Source organism: Protopterus annectens, chromosome 3.part1 (assembly GCF_019279795.1).
Source record: "Protopterus annectens isolate FY-2018-M chromosome 3.part1, PAN1.0, whole genome shotgun sequence".
In the NCBI taxonomy this organism is placed as follows: domain Eukaryota; kingdom Metazoa; phylum Chordata; order Ceratodontiformes; family Protopteridae; genus Protopterus; species Protopterus annectens.
The window spans coordinates 1,892,188,198-1,892,208,914 of NC_056732.1; the positions used below are offsets into that span (position 1 = coordinate 1,892,188,198).

The window sequence follows — 20,717 nt, forward strand, 5'->3', positions numbered from 1 at the left end:
TGTATGGTCTATATTAACAAATATGTTACATTGTTACTAACCTCTCACTAACTCATGGCTATGCCCAGGCACCTCACATGTATGATCTATATTAACAAATATGTTTGACTGTTACTTGCCTCTCACTAACTCATAGCTATACCCAGGCACCTCACCTGTATGATCTATAGTAACAAATATGTTACATTGTTACTAACCTCTCACTAACTCATGGCTATGCCCGGGCACCTCACCTGTATGCTTTATGTTAACAAATTTGTTACATTGTTTCTAAACTCTCACAAGCTCAGCGCTATACCCAGGCACCTCACCTGTATGATCTGTATTAAAAAATACATTACATTGTTACTAACCTCTCACTAATTTATGGCTATGTCCAGGCTCTTCACCTGTATGATTTATAATAACAAATATGTTACATTGTTACTAACCTCTCACTAACTCGTGGCTATGCCCCGGTGCTTCATCTGTAAGATCTATATTAACAAATATGTTATATTGTTACAAACCTCTCACTAAATCATGGCTATGCCCAGGCACCTCAACTGTATAATCTATAGTAAAAAATATGTTACATTGTTACTAAACTATCACTAACTCATGGCAATGCCCTTGCACCTCACCTGTATGATCTACATTAACAAATACATTACATTATTACTACCCTCTCAATATCTCCTGGCTGTGCCCCTGCACCTCACGTGTATGAGCTATAGTAACAAATACATTACATTCTTACTAACCTCTCACTAACTCATGGCTGTGCCCAGAAACCTCACCTGTATGATCTATAGTAACAAGTACGTTACATTGTTACTAACCTCTCACTAACTCATGGCTATGCCCAGGCACCTCACCTTTATGATCTATAGTAAAAAATACGTTACATTGTTACTAAACTCTCACTAACTCATGGCTATGCCCCTGCACCTCACCTGTATGATCTATATTAACAAATAAGTTACATTGTTACTAACCTCTCACCAACTCATAGCTATGCCCAGGCACCTCACCTCTATGATCTATATTAACAAATACTTTGCATTGTTACTAACCTCTCCCTAACTCATGGCTATGCCCCTGCACCTCACCTGTATGATCTATACTAACAAGTACATTACATTGTTACTAACCTCTAACTCATGGCTATGCCCATGTACTTAACCTGTATGATCTATATTAACAAATATGTTACAGTGTTACTAACCTCTCACTAACTCATGGCTATGCCCAGGTACCTCTCCTGTATGATCCATAGTTACAAATATGTTACATTGTTACTTACCTCTCACTAACTCATGACTATGCACAGGCACCTCACCTGTATGATCTATATTAACGAATACTTTGCATTGTCACTAACCTCTCACTAACTCGTGGCTGTGCCCATGAATCTCACCTGTATGATCTATAGTAACAAACACATTACATTGTTACTAACCTCTCAGTAACTCATGGCTATGACCCTGCACCTCACCTGTATGATCTGTATTAACAAATACGTTACATTGTTACTAACTTCTCACTAACTTATGGCTATGCCCAGGCACCTCACTTGTTTGATCTATATTAACAAATATGTTACATTGTTACTAACCTCTCACTAACTTATGGCTATGCCCAGGTACCTCATCTGTATGATCTATAGGAACAAATCCATTTCATTGTTTACCTCTCACTAACTCATGGCTATACCCAGTCACCTCACCTGTATGATCTATAGTAACAAATATGTTGCATTGTTACTAACCTCTCACTAACTCATGGCTATGTCCAGGCACTTCACCTGTATGATTTTGTTGTTCTTCTTCTTTCAGCTTTTCCCATTTAGGGGTTACCACAGCAGAACTCCGGTCCGCTAATGATTGGCAGTAAATTTTTACTGCGCCTAGGTGCCAGCTCAACACCCAGCCTTCAACGAAGGCACGCACATTTACGCATGTCTTTCGAATGCCACTCGACCATGGGGAGGACATGCAGACTCCACACAGAAGGCACTCCAGCCAAGAATCGAATGGGAGAACCTGATGATGTGAGACAACAAAGCTACCGCTGCACCACCGCGGCTTTGTATGCTTGTCACCTGTATGATATCTTAATATCTGAGCTTTGGCTGGCTAAGATCTACCTGCAATCAACTGGATGTATAAGTGAATTTAAGTACACTTTTATCTGCACTTTTTCATATAGTACTGCATTTTAATTTATTTATTTGTGTTTACTCTGAATATTAACTGAGCTGAAAGTTGTGGCTGTGTCTCTACAGTTAGTGCTTGTTAGAATTTCTGTGTAGCCATTGGTAGAAGTGGGGGGTAGTTTCACTTCACTGATATTCTGTCCTGCCTTATATAAGTGGTACATCTTGGGATATTTTCTGCTTTAATATCTGACCTTTGGCCGGCTAAGATCTACCTGCAATCAACTCGTCGTATAAGTGAATTTAAGTACACTTTTATCTGCACTTTTTCAAATAGTACTACATTTTAATGTATTTATTTGTGTTTGCATTGAATAGGGTGGCCACGGTGGTGCAGCGGTTAGCGTTTTTGCCTCACAGCAAAAGGTTCTCCGGTTTGATCCTCGGCTGGGGTGCCTTCTATGTGGAGTCTGCATGTCCTCCCTGTGGTCGCATGGGTTTCCTCCAGGTACTCTGGTTTCTGCCCACATCACAAAGACATGCTGTTGGTGGATTGGACACTCTAAATTGGCCCTAGGCATGTGTGTGTGTGTGTGTGTGTGTGTGTGTGTGTGTGTGTGTGTGTGTGTGTGTGTGTGTGCCTTCTATGGAAGATTGGGTGCCGGGCTGGCACCTCCGCACCATAAAACTCCACTGCCAATCATGGGCAGACAGGTGATCCGCTGTGGCGATCCCTAACAAGGAAAAGTCAAAAGAAGAAGCAAAATTTGTGTTTGCACTGAATATTAACTGAGCTGAAAGTTGTGGCTGTGTCTCTACAGTTAATGCTTGTTAGAATTTCTGTGTAGCCATTGATAGCAGTGTGTGTGTGTGGGTGGGTAGTTTCACTTCATTGATATTCTGTCCTACCTTATATAAGTGGTACATCTCGGGTTATTGTCTGCTTAATATCTGAGTTTTGGCCGGCTAAAATCTACCTGCAATCAGTTGAACGTATAAGTGAATTTATCTGCATTTTTTCAAATAGTACTGCATTTTAATTTATTTATTTGTGTTTGCACTGAATATTAACTGAGCTGAAAGCTGTGGCTGTGTCTCTACAGTTAGTTCAGAACCCATCCTCCCTGTTCTTGCTTTGGTATTAAATCTTGGTGTTTTGAAATTGCCTGCCCCTCTTGTAAATTTGTATTTGGATACTCCTTCTGGGCCCATCTCATTTGCTCATTCAACTGAGTACATTGAGATCATATTCTGATTTTAGGCACTCCTACTGTGCAGAAAGAGAGCATTTGGGAAGGACAACCCCTGTAACCTCTTAATCCTGCTCTGTTCCCTCCCTCAATAAAAAAAAGAAAAAAAAAAATATATATATATATATATATATATATATATATATATATATATATATATATATATATTATTATTCAGCTGCTCTTAGTTGTTCTGTGTGCTGTTATCTGTTCAGTCACTCTTACTCTGCACTTATTACTGCTTGTTAGTAGCCTTCTAAAGTATTGCCTTCTGCACTTATTTTTTAGTCATTTGTTAATTTAATTGCATTTATTTAAACTGTATTTGCAGTAATATTGCTACACACTCAAGTGTGCTAGCCTGCACTGCATTTGAATTGATTTACTGCTGTTTTAGCTGCTTTTCTGTAAAAAAAAAAAAAAAATCTAAGCTTGTTTCTTGCCTTTCCTGTAACTAGTCTAGTCCAGATACAGACTTGCTGTATCCAGGACTGTTGGTAAGCTTCTGAGCCCCCCAAGCCTTTCTGTGATGGATGGAAGCCTTCTAGCTTATCAGTGGGAGTGGTAAGCACTAGGTAGCCTATCTACCACAGGAATAGTGGGTTTTGGCCCAGAAATTGTAGTTCATTGGCAGTTTGGGCAGTTTTTCCATCTCTTTCTACTTTCTGGTTTAAAAGCCCACGTTTCCATTGGTCCCCGTCTTTCCTGTAACTAGTCTATTCCAGATACATATTTGCTGTATCCAGGACTCTTTGTAAGCTTCTGAGCCCCCCCCCCCAAGCCTTTCTGTGTTGGAGGGAAGCCTTCTAGCTTATCAGTGGAGTGGTAAGCATTAGGTAGCCTGTCTACCACAAGAGGAGTGGTTCCTGGCCCAGAAATTGTAGCTGTTGGCCGTTTGGGCAGTTCTTTTCATCTCTCTCAACTTTCTAGTTTTAAAGTCAGTGTTTGCTCTTGATCCCCGCCTTTCCCATAAGTAGTCTAGTCCAGGTAGAGATTTTCTGGATCCAGGACTGTTTGTAAGCTTCTGAGCCCCCCAAGACTTTCTGTGTTGGAGTGGAGCCTTCTAGCTTATCAGTGGGAGTGGTAAGAACTAGATAGCCTGTCTACCACAAGAGGAGTGGTTCTTGGCCAAGGAATTGTAGTTTATTGACTGTTTGGGAAGTTTGTCCATCTCTTTCAACTTTCTGGTTTAAAAGATCACATCTGCACTTTTTTTCCATTTTTCTTGTAACTAACCTACTGGAAAGCACTAGAAAGCCTTAAACTGATACAAGCCTTCTAGCTTACAAGAGAGAATTTGGAGTGATTGAGTATTATTTTTCTGTATTTTCTTGCTGTACTTAACTGTTTGCCACCTAAACACCAATTTTCCAGTGTTTCATTGTGATGTAAAAGCTTGTTTTTTCACATATTGTACTTATTTGACTGCCTGCAGTTTTAAAAAGTCATTTTTTGTTTAAATAATTTGTTTAACTGTTGTAGGCTACACACTAAAGGTCGATAGCCTTTTCTGATCACTTGTAGTGGTTTAAAGCTGATTTAATTGTATGTTTTACTGTTTTTGCCTAATCTTTTAAAAAAAAAACAACAAAAATCCCTTGTTTCCTGCCTTTCTAAGCTAGTGTAGTCCAGTTTTCAGGCTACTGCTGAATTCAGGGCTATGTTACAAGTTTCTGAGTTGCCCATACCTTACTTGGATAGAATAAAGTTTCTCTGTTCACCTGTGAGAGAGGGGAGCTTTGAGCAGCCATTTTTCCCTGGAGGTGTGGTTCCAGCCCAGAAGTTAGTAGTTTATTGGCCATTTTCGGCTAATTTCTATCTCTTTCATTTCCCTGCTATAAAATCCACGTTTGCACAGTTTTGCTTGCCGGGCAGCGCCAGTTAGCTAGGGTTAAATTATTCCTGGCTCCACTAAGTCTTCCTTCAGTTTTTCCCTTGAAACTAGTCTAAGTCTTATCCTAAGCACTCAGAAAGCATCCTACAGTTCAGCTCTTGCTCAGACCTAATAGCAAGCACTAATATACCCTGACACTCGATTGCCCAGCAGAGCAAGGCTCTTTATTCACCCCTCATCAACCAAGCAATTAAGCAGCTCACCCTACTATTCAAGCATGACCAAAGGGCAACTTCAGATGTACTCTCCAGTTCAGTGGTGAACCTGGGTATCCTGAAGCAATGTTACAATTGCCTCATGTACACAGACAACCCTCTCCACATACCACAAAACACTAACATATGCGAGAGATGAAATTATACAGCCAAGCTGGAGGATAAGCTCTCTCCACCCAAGACTGGAACAGACAGTCATGAGGAGAAGGTTAACACTTGCACCACACCTCCAGCATCACACAGACCTACTAAACCAGCACTGGCAAAAAATACACATAAATACACAAAATCATACTCGGAGGCTATAAATAAAAACCTGCAAAAGCATCAGAGACCTGCAAAGCAGACACCCAAAAAGCTGCACCTCACGTCACAAACCAGACAACACATAAAACACAAAATCAATGTGCCACACAATCACAGCCCTTAAGGTGAAATAACATACCTAACACACTAGTAATAGGTGACTCTATACTCAGGCACACTGACGTCCCACTCACTAGGCTGGACAAATAGAAGGTTACTGTTAGCTGCCTATCGGGAGCCAGAATCCACCACATAACACAAGCACTCGGGTCACTCCAGAACAAGTACAAATATGACTCTGTCATTGTTCATGTTGGTGTGAATGGCCTGAGACGAACCTCCCTGGACTACATGACAAAAGACATGGAAGAGCTCTCTGATCATGTAGCCCAGGTGGGTATGACCCTGACCCTAAGTAGCATCCTGCCCTCCCCAAGAATGATACCTCAGTATAAAGAAAAAATGATCAATTTCAACAATTGGCTAAGCTTCTGGTGTCATTAAAAGGGGATCCAATGTCTGTCAGCCTGGGACGACATGACCGACAAGCAGCATTGCTTAGCAAGAGATGGCTTGCACATGTTACCCCTAGGCTTTTGAATACTGGCCAAGGCTGCTCCCATAGTGCCTTTTTTAGGCACGGCTGAAAAGTCAAACCCACCTCCATAAACAGCACAAATAAAAAAAATGAGGGTTATGCTACTCAACGCCAGGAGTTTAAATCTCAAAATGTATGTGCTCGAAGCACTCCTCAGTATGGAGAATGTTGACATCTGTGCAGTAACTGAAACTTGGTTCAGGGCTCCAGAGAGCACCCCAGCACTACTGGGCTGCAACTCATACCACACATTTCAGCCATAGAACACGAACCAAAACACAAAAGGAGGGGGGTGTATCCATATTCATCAAGGATATCTACACCTCCAAGTTAGTGGTGCAGGATGATACCTCCAAGATCATCCATATGCAACTAACATTAAGAAAATCTGCAATGCAAATTGTGGCCTGCTACAGATCACCCTCCATGACCCATGATCACCACTCCACCTTTCTGGTGACACTGGAAAACATGAAGGTCCTACCGGACACCCTGATATTGGGCAATATCAATTACCCTACCATTAACTGGGAAAACCAATCAAGTACATACTCCCAGGCCCAGCGCTTCCTCAAATTTATCAACTCAAATGCCTTGGATCAACTGGTAAACTCCCCTACCAGAGGCGAAAACATATTGGACCCGGTCATCACCGACATGTTCCGCACTGGAGGTCAACCCGTCACTGGTTAGATCAGACCATAAACTAATCACTCTGGATGTCCACAACCCACCACCACCCCCCAATCAAAGAAACCATAATGAAAAACTTTTCTAAAGCAAACTTCACCTTACTTAAGACAGAGGTGGTAAGTTTCGCAACCCCCACGCTCAAGGATAATGCTCCCCAAGATACTGAAACCTTTGCAAATGCATTCTATGAGCACCTACAAGGATGCATGGATCATGCCATCCCTAGCAAAGCCAAGACTCACTCCCCTAAGAGAAGGAAACCAGTCTGGTGGACCCCTGCCATAACCAGGCTATACAATAGAAGGAGGAAACTAGTTCAGAAAAAAAGCAAATCCCAAGAAGGAAAGACATCCCTAATCAGTATCAGTAAGAAACTAAGATCCCTCATAAAATCATCCAAGGCTAACTTTGAAAGAAAAATAGCCAAGGATTCAAAAGATAACCACAAAGCCTTCTTTAGCTATGTCAAGAATCTAACGGGCAACTCGCAGATATGCTCTGAGCTAGTGCAAAATAGCACAAAATCTACTGAACCTACTGATATTGCCAACATTCTGGCAGATAGATTCAGTGCAAACTTCACCCCCCTCTCACCCCCAAAAGGGCCCACAACAATATCAGTAAAGTGTAGTCTCCCGGAAATCACAGATGCACAGGTGAAAAAGCCAAAAATACAGCATCAATGGGGCCAGATGGTGTCCCAGGCTGCATCTTGCATGAACTACAGAATGAACTAACCCCCACCTAAACACGCTGTTCAATCTCAGCCTCTCCACAGACTACGTGCCCATAGAATGGTGCACAGCTACAGTTATCCTGCTTCACAAAGGAGGGGCCGCAACTGAAGCCACACCTAAACACGCTGTTCAATCTCAGCCTCTCCACAGACTACGTGCCCATAGAATGGTGCACAGCTACAGTTATCCTGCTCCACAAAGGAGGGGCCACAACTGACCCTGGTAACTATCACCCCTTAAGCCTGACTAGCCTGGTCTGCAAGACTATGGAGTGCATCACCATGGAACTCATTAACAAAGACATTGGGAACCTCCAAACACTTGACCCGACCCACTTCGGCTTTGTTAAGGGAAGATCATGCCTACTAAACTTGGTTGACTTCTTCGAGACAGTTACCAAGGCCATAGATGAGGGAAAGGTGGTTCACACAGCCTACCTTGACCTTGGCAAGGCTTTTGACACCACTGACACTCGGGTTTTCTAGAAAAACTCACCAGCCTGAACATAAACCCCTACATCATGAGATGGGTTGCCAACTGGCTTACAGACAGATCTCACATGGTAAGAATAGCGGGCTCCAGGTCCGACTCTAAACCAGTCACAAGTGGTATCCCACAAAGCTCAGTCCTGGGACCCCTCCTGTTTGGCTTACACTTCTCAGAAGTACAGACAAACAAAGGAGGACTATGGCTGACCAAGTTCACTGATGACTGCAAACTGGGAGCCATAATTGACTCTCCGGGTGACACGGACATCCTCCAAAAGGGCCTTACTGAGAAGGACACCTGGTGTCAAAGTCATGGCCTCAAGCTAAATGCCAAAACATGCACAGTCATCCCGTTTGGGAAAAACAAAACACCCACGAATTACCACATAGTTGGCAGCACCCTTAATACAGAAAAGGTAATAAGAGATCTGGGGACCCAGGTAGATAGTAATCTCTCCTTTGACAATCATATTGCCAAAGTAGTTAGGAAATCCTTCTATGTGACCCATCTAATTAATAAAGGGTTCGCATCTAGAAATAAAGAGGTTATAGTGCCCCTCTACTCGTCACTCATCAGACCCATCATAGAGTACAATGCCGCATTTGGGGTGTACCTCACAAGACACTTCAAACAGCTGGAAAGACCACAAAAGTACCTCACCAAGAGGATTACTGATCTCAAAAATTTGTCCTATGCAGCCAGACTGAAAAAACTCCGGCTGTACTCAGTGGCATATCGCTTACTCAGAGGTGATCTCTGCCTGACTTACAAAGCCATGTCCAACTCAGAATTGATGGACATGCTCCACTTTAAGAAATCCAAGTCACATGCGAGCCACATGCTCTAGTGAGCTAAACCTTGTCACAACAATAAATAGAACATGCTGGAGGGATAGATTCCTGTCACAGAGACTCCCCATGCTTTGCAACAAAATTCCTAACTACATTAGGCAGAGCCCCTCACTAACACTCTTCAAGAGAAACCTTGACGAGTGGATGGGTAACAGAAAATACACCCCTGGGATCACTTCATTGGCTCTGCTTGACAGAGACTCAGTTAATTAATCAATGGGGTGGCGAAAGCCTACACACTTTGGCTAGGCTTATAAATGCCCTCGGGCAGATAGCCTTGTACCTACATATGAACCTATGAACCTATGATCTGTAGTAACAAATACCTTACATTGTTACTAACCTAACCTCACATCACTCTATCTGTCTATACCTTTCAACACCTGCCTTCTCCCCACTCTTAGAGTGGACTGGTATCTTTTTATTTTTATTTACTAGCATAGTAGACTAATACTTTTGTGTGTACTGACTGTAATACTTGACATATTTTTTTTGTATTTATTTTTGTTTTTACATCACTGGTGTCTTCTCATACTTTATTGTATCTTATGTGTTCCACTATCAAACTGTATGTATATGTATAGGTATATGCATAAGTATATGTGTGTATATATGTATATATATATATATATATATATATATATATATATATATATATATATATATATATATAGGGGGGTCAGCGCAGCCCCCAACATGGGGGGTGCAGGGGGCTTGCCCCCCTGCATAATCGTGTTTAGTGTTTTTTTAATGTTTATTTTTTATTCGTTTTTTCTGCGAAAGTGAATTTTCGATATAATGCACTTTCGTGGAAGTCAGTTTGCGGAAGTACGTTTCACTGAAATGTACTTGAACATGAGTATTTGTTACCCAGTCAGACTTTCCCAGTAAATAGATGTCAATAAATAACTAAAATAAATAACTGGTGCCAGAGTCATGGACTAAAGGTAAATGTCAAAAGTGCATTATTGTATCCTTTGGGAATCTGACTGGCCTGGGAAACTACCACATTGACAATATACCCCTAAGTGTCAACCTGGTAGTTAGAGATTTAGGAACATACATGAACAGTGGCTCAGCATTCCACCCACATGTCTACTATCGTGAGGAAATCCTTCAATATTTCATATCTTATAAGCAAAGGGATAACATCTAGATTCAGAAATGTCATTGTCCCACTGTTCTCAGCCGTCATCAGGCCCACCACTGAGTATAATGCCCCCTTTGGTATACAACTAGAGTGCTCAGAGAGGTTCCTTACAAAGAGAATACAGGGACTAAGCCACATAACTTACTTGGACCACCTCGAAGCCCTGTTAGTGTACTCGGTCTCTTAAAGGCTGTTCTCAGATCCAGTACTAACAGACCTACTGCATGTCTGCAAGTCAGATGGTGTCAGACATACTTCATCCAGAGACCTTAACCTCTTCTGCAACATACCAAGAATGGTTTGGAGGGGCATATACAAATCACAGAGGATACCACACTGTGGAACAGACTCCCCATCCACATAAAACAAAGGTCATCCCTGTTCCTATTCAAATACAGCTAAGATCAATGGTTGGGAATAAGGACATTTACCTCAGGACTGCCCCCTGTTTTACAAATGAACTGAGGAAACACCTAAATGTTCTATCCTCCAGCAGGGTTTCCATTCAGTTCTCAATTGTTTGACTCCAGGAACATTCATTTGCAAATGAATAAAACTCATATAAAAGGTCATTTAAACACTTAATGAGATAAAATGGTTAGGCTCAAAATAGTTCTTCAGGGCAGTTAGTCTAGTAGTCACCTATGACCCTATGAACATATAATCACATGGCCCTAAATATAATTTCAGAAACATTTTCGGACATCTGCATTCGAGGTCTTTAGTCAGTAAACAGACAGATGCAGGTGCAAAAGTGTAAACAGTAATTGCAGAACAACTGTAAAGATTTGTTTATGAAACAAATATTTTATTTTACTGCCATGTTAGCATTTGAATTTTATGCATCATGACTGAATGTTCTTAATTAGATCACTGTTGCATAACCATAACTATACAAGATGTATCCTGCTAAGGACTACACTCCTGTCCAGCCAATGGACAAAGCTGTGGTCTCCTTTCTTTGGCCCAGTACATCTGCCCATACTACAGGAGTACATTTTGGTGTAGGAGGAACGTATGGATGTGAAAAAAAAAAACTTAGAACTTGCTTGCCATTTTGTCTGCTTAAGCAGACTTCTTGTTAGCTCAGTTTCATGACTTTGGAGGTGGATTTCAGCTACAAACTGGCCAGATAAGTATCTCCACTGGGAAATCTTCTTTTTCTGCAGAAAACTTTATTTAAATTTGTTTAGTTCCATCAACAAGGGTAAATGTTTGTGAAGTAGAAACAGTCCTTCAAGTACATCCATTACACTTGTGCTTTTTATTTAAGTGATCAATGTGATACTAGGTCCAGTCAGATCTGCCTTTTGTCTGTCAAACCCTTAAGGAATAGGCAGAAATCTTTAAAATTATTTCTAGAAAGTAAGCACTTTAAATAGTTGATATCTGAGACCATGGTGATTGAATCACTATAAGTACCCCCAGAGGAAAATGAAAAAGATGTTGAAAGAGGCTACTAAGGAATATGGGACTTTAACCTCTGTTCTACAGTCTTGGTCTGATGTCCCCAGTGATGTGCCTTCACAACCTTTTGACTCTCGGACTAGTTTGCTGGTCCCAATGGCCCAGGATGTAAGTACATCAGTTAAACTTATATGTCAGGTTTTGGCCAAGAAGGGGAATCTGGGATCATAATATCTGTGGGTGAGGGAGATACTCACCATGTATTGGTGATGGAGAATATTGACAGACCTTTTGACAATCCTACTAAAACTTTAAGGCGAGATACTCCTACAAAGAGCCAATACAATTATTACCTTCTTGAACACTTTTTACCCAGAAAACCTCTCAAGGAGATTGGTATAAATTTTCTCAGACCCGTTTTCAGGCAGGCTTTGCTTTCAGTCTGTTTGTTTTGGTTGTACCTGTTACAGGTCACCACAGCTGATCATCTATTTCTATTTCTTCCTGTCCTCTGCATCTTGCTGTGTTGCACCAACTACCTGCATGTCTTCTCTCACCACATCCATAAACCTTATTTTAGGCCTTCCTCTTTTCCTTTTATCTGGCAGCTCCGTCCTTAGCATCTTTCTCCCAATGTACCAAGCATCCCTCCTCTGCACATTTCCAAACCAATGCAATTTTACCTCTCTGGCTTTGTCTCCAAACTGTCCAACTTGAAATGACCCTCTAATATACTCCTTTCTAATCCTGTCCATCCTTATCACACCCAATGCAAATCTTAACATATTTAACTCTGCTACCTCCAGCTCTGACTCCTGTCTTTCATCAGTGCCACCGTCTCCAACCCATATAACATAGCTGGTCTCACTGCCATCTTGCAGACCTTCCCTTTCACTCTTACTGGTACCTGTCTGTGACAAATCACTTCTGATACTCTTCTCCACCTACTCCACCCTGCCTGTACTCTCTTCTTCACCTCTCTTCCACACTCACCTTTACTCTGGACTGTTAATCTCTTATATTTAAACTCGTCCACCTTCGCCAATTCTACTCCCTGCATCCTCACCATTCCTCTATCCTCCATCTCATTCATATGCATATATTCTGTCTTGTCCTGCTGACCTTCATTCCTCTCTTCTCTAGAGCATATCTCCACCTCTCCAGGGTCTCCTCCACCTGTTCCCCACTCTCACTACAGATCACAATGTCATCTGCAAACATCAGAGTCCATGGGGACTCCTGTCTGATCTTATCTGTCAACCTGTTCATCACCATTGCAAATAAGAAAGGGACCAGAGCTGATCATTGATGTAATCCTACCTCCACCGTTACTCCTACCACAGACCTCACCACCATCACACTACCCTCGTACACATAATGTACCATTCTTATATACTTCTATACCACTCCTGACTTCCTCATACAATAACACAACTACTCTCTAGGCACCCTGTCATATGCTTTCTGTAAGTCCACAAAGACACAATGCAAATCCTTTTGAGCTTCTTCATGAACACTCTCAGAGCAAACATCGCATCTGTAATGCTCTTTCCTGGCATGAAACCATACTGCTGATCACTAATCATCACCTCCCTTCTTAACCTAGCTTCCACTACTCTTTCCCATAACGTCATGCTGTGACTGATCAATTTTATACCTCTGTAGTTACCACAGCTGTGCACATCACCCTTATTCTTAAATATCTGTACCAAAACACGTCTTCTCCACTCCTCAGGCATCCTTTCACTTTCCAAGATTTCATTAAACAATCTGGTTAAAATCCCCACTGCCATCTCTCCTACACACCTCCATGCTTCATGTCATCTGGACCAACAGCCTTTCCATTTTTCATCCTCTTCATAGCTATCCTTACTTCCCAGGCCTCAACTGATCTGGTATGGAAATTTGTAGTGTTGTCTGCATATTTGCTCTGGCAAAAATTTTATACCAGATGCCTTTCCCGATGTAACTCTCCTCATTTATCTGGGCTTGGGACTGGCACAAAGAAATACACTGGCCTGTGCATCCCCCAGTGGTGTTTTATTACACCAGTTAAAAGAAAGAGATACCCATCTTACTGAGCTGAAGATGTTATTCCAGAATCAGATACCAAGGGCCCCCCAGTTATCTTCCCCTACTCATTGTAATTCTGAACTAGAAGAATCCCTCTCCTCAGACTCCCCCATGAGGACATTTCTTTGATATTTAATTTCAAAAGTGAAACAATATTTCATGTTAGATATATTAAACTTGCCTTCAAAAGTCACTAAGCATACTATTAACTGTGTTTATGATGCAGTACGTGCTGTGTCCAGGGTAACTGTCATGCACAGAAGTGCATGGCTAATATTACAGAATGTTCCATATGATTGTAAATCTCATTTACTTAATGCCCATCTTGACCGAGACCTTTTCTTTGGCAGCTCTTCTTCAGTAGTATTAAAAAAGAATAAAAGAAAGGGGTAAACTGATGCAAGGAGCCAAACAACTCTTTTTGTCTCTTATTTTTTAGATACCAAAGGTGTTATCCATCTTCTTTTGGTCCTTTTTTTTTGAAAGTCCTTTAAAGCCCCCAGCAAAGGTTAGCCAGACAGCAATATCAGAAGAAATGGCATGGCAATTTGAACAGGGAAGGAGATTGACTCCAGGGATCTCAAGGACCTACTGTTATGGTGAGTTAACTAACACTACTGTACTTTCTCTGCCTTTCTTCCATTGCTTACTGGGATATGCCCATTTGCCATATGACTCTGAAATGCATGTTGATAAGAATGAGTAAATAATATGGACCATGAGCATGTCTGTACGTTAGTGTATGCATTTGTGTGTGTTTTTGTATTTATGTGTGTGTGTGTGTGTGTGTGTGTGTGTGTGTGTGTGTGTGTGTGTGTGTGTGTGTCTCTTGTGTAATCGTCTGCTCCTAATGAGCATTCAGTTTCTCATAAATAAAGTGAATATATTTTTCTCCATCCTGCCATCAAGCATTTATCACTAATCCCATCTTACTGATAATCTTATCTCTGCTCAATTCAAACAAAAATAAAACAAAGAAAAAGAGCACACACGCACGCACGCATGCACGCACACACACACAAACAAACATACAAATGCATGCACGCATACACACATGCACGCATACACACACACAGTCACATACACACACACGTACACACACAAAGGCACGCACGCTCATGTACACACACACAGGCACGCACCCTCACACACACACACACACACACACACACACACACACACAGACACATGTGCACACACGCACACACACATACACGCACGTGCGCACGCTCACACACACGCACACAGACACACGTGCACACGCACACACACACGTACACACACACGCACATGCTCGCACACACACCGCATACACACACACACACACACACACACACACACACACACACACACACACACACACACACACACACACATGTGCGCACACACACACATGCACACACATGTGCGCGCACACACATACACATGCACACACACACAAATCCCCAACTCAGTTTACCTAAAAAAATCCCCAAATAATACCTACAATAATTGTAAAGTACAGGATAAAAAATGAAAGAGCAATTCTATCTAGACAAGTGGAAAAAGCTATAAGTGACAAATCAGACTAAGAACTTGAACTATACTAAATACATTTTAAATTAAATTAAATGTAAAAAACTTTAAAATTGATCCTTTAAACAAGGTTCCTTATATTTGCTTGATGGGTGTCCTATTAGGTTCCAGCTGCCTGAACACAACCCATGGGTCATGTTCTTGACTTGTTAGCAGTGTGGGATAAAGGTTGTCACTGACCACTGTGTGCTGTATTGGGGAGTTTATTCTCTGTCACTGTTTTGCAAACTGTAGAGTTAGTATTATGTAAGACAGCGTATGTGTATGTGGGGGTTAACCCCCACATTTGGAGTATATGGGGAGCTGTCCCCATGCAAAAAAAAAAACAAATAAATAAATTATATATATATATATATATATATATATATATATATACATGTATATATACATATACATATATATATATATATATATATATATATATATATATATATATATATATATATATATATATACACACACACACATATATATATATATATATATATATATATATATATATATATATATATATGTGTGTGTGTGTGTGTGTGTGTGTGTGTGTTTAGTAATCATGCATGTGTTCTTAAGTCCTAAAGGATATGGGCTTACAGGTGAGATCTAGGCTAACTGCCCTTATGGGTCCTTTTAAGCCTAGCCAATTTCCATTTCAAATATGAGAACCAGTCCCTCTACCTCGTGTATGTGAGGTAAACACCTTAACCATTATACTAACCCCCAATCCCTAACCCTCAATGCTCACCTCAAAGTCTCTCCTTTAATTGTCACATTGCCACAGTAGTCAGGAAGTCCTTCTACGTGGCACACCTCATCACAAAAGGGTTCTCATCCAGGAATAAAATAGGTCATTGTTCTCCTCTACTCAACGCTCATTAGACCCATTATAGAGTACAACTCCCCTTTAGGGTACCTCACAAGACATCTGCAGCAGCTGGAAAGGCCACAGAAGTACCTCACAAAGAGGATTACTGGCCTCAAACAGATGCCCTACACTGACTGTCTCAAAAAACTCCAGCTTTACTCCTTAGCATATCGCCTACTCCGAGGTGATCTCTGCCTAACATATAAAGCTATGTCAAACCCAGAGCTGTTGGACATGCTGCACCTAAAGAATTCCAAATCCCTCCGAGCTACACGCTCTAGGGACCTAAACCTTGTCACCACAATAAACACGACATGCTGGAGGGATAGATTCCTGTCCCAGAGACTTCCCATAGTCTGGAATAAACTACCTAGCTATATCAAACAAAGCTCCTCATTAACACTCAAGGAAAATCTTGATGAGTGGATGGGAAATAGAAGTGATCCCCAGGGTGAATTTCCTGTGTCTCTGCTCAACAGTGGCACAGGAAAATAACTTTCTTGGGTGGCGTAAGCCATGGAACTTTATTGGCTAGGCTTACGTAGGCCCTTGGGCTGATAGCCTAGTACGTATCTATGAACCTCACCAGGAAAACTACTGCATAACTATCTCAAATCTTTAGTTCTGAAATAGAGTAGAAAAATAATAACCATTACTACCTAGGTCAGGTACAGACCAGATCAATAAAGTAGCTAAATTAATGTATATGTCTCACATATGATATTGTCTAATTTTAATTACATTAATGACCAGCTATGCAGCTCACTGAAGGTGCTGAGGTGAAGTCCACTTAGCTGATACAGAGTCACATGACTCTGGACATAAAGTGGTTCTTCACATAATCATATTATTTATGGGTAGTTATCCTAAACATGGCAGTGACTCTAAAATGTCTTGAACGCTTTAGATGTGTACATTTTTATTCTAGTCAATTGATTTAAAGATACTTGTTTCCCCCTCATGTATTGCCTCTTTTAACAATGTGATGCTTGAATATATTCTCTAATGGAATGGATTTTGCTGCAGTTGACATGACTGTTGTAATACTCCAAGAACCAGTGACTAAACTAACTGGCATTCAGTTATAGATGTATTGCTAGGTAATTACATTCATTTGTTTCATGGGTAGAGTGGTACGTCACATGAGGTAAGGGATACAATGGAGGATTTCACAGTCACCAGGTAACCTAGATAGTTCCAAACATGGTCACAGTTAACATTTACTTTTAGAATACTGTAGGATTCATTGACTATAGTGTAACTGGTTGTCATGTAATTTTTAGTGCAGAATAAATGTAAGGGAATTTTATCCATCATTGAAAATCACTACTTGACCAACCATGGTCTAACTTGCATATAACCATTAGAATATACCCATAAAATAGCTTCTAGGGCACCAAAAAAACATGCTGGCCACTTCTGAAGGTTGGCTATGCTTATAAGGGTCCTTGTGGTCATTAGTTTTTTAGATGCCTATGAGCCTATATATAATGTAACTTAATTTAATAACATGACTAAAATCACACTATTTTTCACAATACCTTAATAAAAGTAGAACACACAATAATTGTAATTATTCATAGAAAGGACAGTACTGTAAGACATGCAAATGAGTTTGGACTTGTTTCCATGTTTGAAACTGAAGTAATGATAACTGCTTAAGACACTGTTATGTTTATAATAACAGGATAGAATAAAAGACCCTTCTTACCTTTTTATTTTTTTGCAGAATTTCACTCACCAAGGCAATACCTGGTTAACAATGTTTGCATTGTTAGCACAACAGATAATATACTTGCTTTTGATGCAGAAGGCTGTGTGTTCTAGTGCCACAGTATGTAGAAAGACTGCTGATACTGTAGTATGTTGTACTTTAAAGGGTGATGGATGCTTCATTCCTGAGAATGTCCTCCTTTGGAGGAGATACCTAGTAACTATGAACCTGTTGGAGCTCAGTGGCCTAGCTGATTAATGTACTGTGCTGAATGCACTATGTGTATACTGTGAGATGGTGATGTCACATTGCAGGAATGATGAAAGTACTATTGGCTATAAATAATCAGTGAGTAGAGTTACATAAAGTGTTTGCCTAGGCACTAGTCACTAGTCACACAGAGTAGCAAAACAACCCATAAGCTACAAGTGATTAGCTAAATGTAAGGGTAGATATGCAGAACAGGTGTGAAAGATTTGATCTTTCCCATGACATCTTGGTTACAGAGCCTATGGCTTGCTGCTATGACATTAGCATGAGTGAACTGATAGCGAACCATGTGTTAAAGCATGTAAATGATGTATATCATGTCAGCTGCTGTTAGAGCTGATGAAACCCAAGGGCAAAACAGATTTCTAAAGAAGTTATAAGTGATTGACTACTCTGAAGTCTCAACTGAACTTATCTGCAGTTTTTGGTTCTTATCATATTTCCTAATTTTAAGGAATCTCAGCCAGCAGCTTCCTTACTTATGAAGTACCAGAATTCACTGTTACTAATGAAGTACTAGAATTCACTGTTACTGATGAAGTACCAGAATTCCCTGCCAATGATGAAGTATCAGAATTCCCTGCTAAGTAGTGTTTTTCCTTATGGGTGGGAGATACTTTACCTCCTAATCCTACTAGTAGGACTTAAAAGTAATCCTTATAAATATGTCAATTTAGGTATCCCACATTCCCTCTCTCTGTAAAAAAATCACACATTAGCCCCATACGAAAAGGAGGAAATTCAACAGATAATATTATCTTTAGACCTATAGCAGCCATATCTCTCCCCTCCAAAATACTTGAAAAAAAGTTAATTGTTAAACTATTTCCTGTAGGAAGAACTCCTATCCCCTACACAGCACAGCTTCTGCCTTCCCAGTGCTAACACTGCACTTCTAACCTTTATGGATGCTGTCAATAAAGGTACAGATAATGGCAAACTACTCTCTCCATATTCACATACTTGTCTAAAGCCTACAACTTAATGTGTCACAGCAAACTTCTACTTCAAATGTCTTAACCATGTCTATCTCAGCTCACTCTTCTGTGGTTCAAAAGTTACCTGTCCAGTAGGTATCAGTCAATCGCCCCATACCTCCCAGCCACCACCAGTGTACCACAAGGCTCTATCCTTGGCCCCCTCCTCTTTAACACTCTCACCAACACCCTCCACACATCCACTCAACAGGCCTCTCTAATACAGAACATGGATGACTCTACACTCCTATGCATATCAGACGACCTGCCACATCTCCAAAAAATGACTCAGGAAGCTTTAATAGCCATTCAAACATGGCTTTGTAACTCATGAGTCTTGATTATTCTCTACAAAAAACATTTCTTTTTATCCCCAAATTCCTTTCTCATGAAAAATAAAATTTTGAATTCTTTCTGTTAATAATACAACCATTGAAGTCACTTCTCATGACAAATTATTAGGAGGCGATAGTGGATGATAATCTAAATTTGACCTGCATATACAAAGTTGCATAAAAATAAACACCCAAAACTAGGGATGCTTTGCAGAGCCATACACTTTCCCACTACTGCAACTAAAACTACACTTGCCACTACGTACCTCCTCCCCTCATTGTTTTATGATGCTTCTGTTCTTACTAACCTTGATGCGTCACAAAAATCAAAATTTGAACAATGCTATAATAAAGGGGCTAAATTCACAGCAAATAACCCTTTCAGAACCCCCCACTGTACAGAACTAAAATACCTAAACTGGTTAGAACTACCACATCAGCTAACATGTACACAACTTCTTACCCCCTATAAAATTATCCAGCATCCATCTGCTTGTCCAGCACTAAATGCCTTTCTACATAACTATATTCCCAATTGGTCATTATTACCCAAATGAAAAAAAACTCATCTCTGCCTACAGATCAAATCTAATGGGAACTGTCTGTACTCGTACCATGTTGCTAAGGTCCAGAGCTTCTTATCTGTATCCATCAGGTCAGTATCCTCCCTCCAAAGCAAGCAATGTCTTTTGGCTTTTCTCAGTTAGAGGTCGCCACAGCAGGTCACCTATCTGCTTATGATTGGCAGTGGGTTTTTACAGTGCCAAGTTGCCAGCCCAACACCCAGCCTTCAGAGAAGGCACACCCACTCACACACGCACCTTCCTGCATGTTCACACAACCATGGGTAGGACATGCAGATTGCACACAGAGGGCACTCCAGCTGAAAATCGAACCAGAGAGCCTCTTGTTGTGAGGTGACAACACTAACCGCTGCACACCACTGCAACCTTCAGTGTCAATATCCTCACTAAATATGAGCATGTCCCTCTTAGTACCTTACAAATCCTTACTCTCGTTCCTTCACTTACTTCCTTGCTTCACTCTGTTTCTTTCTTCTGGCTCTTTTTAAATATGCCATAACCCAATTTTTCTCAGTTCATTTTGAAATTTCTGTTTGTATTATACTAACTGCTCTCTGTTTATTATCTTTCTGTTTCTGTAAGTATTAAATCATTGTCATA

At 40.7% G+C, this 20,717-nt stretch overlaps 1 protein-coding gene across 2 annotated transcripts in view; it reads left to right on the plus strand.

Moving 5' to 3' along the window:
* LOC122798809 (single-pass membrane and coiled-coil domain-containing protein 3-like) overlaps nucleotides 1–20,717 on the plus strand; it is a 150,969-nt gene that overhangs the window by 35,017 nt on the left and 95,235 nt on the right. The window contains exon 2 of one of the 2 annotated variants that reach the window (XM_044067930.1): nucleotides 14,240–14,399. The exons of the other annotated variant lie outside the window; for it this stretch is intronic. Coding sequence (XP_043923865.1) covers nucleotides 14,336–14,399 — 64 coding nt within the window. The 5' untranslated portion in view covers nucleotides 14,240–14,335. The remainder of the gene's footprint in view (nucleotides 1–14,239; nucleotides 14,400–20,717) is intronic. 2 annotated transcript variants of the gene reach the window in all.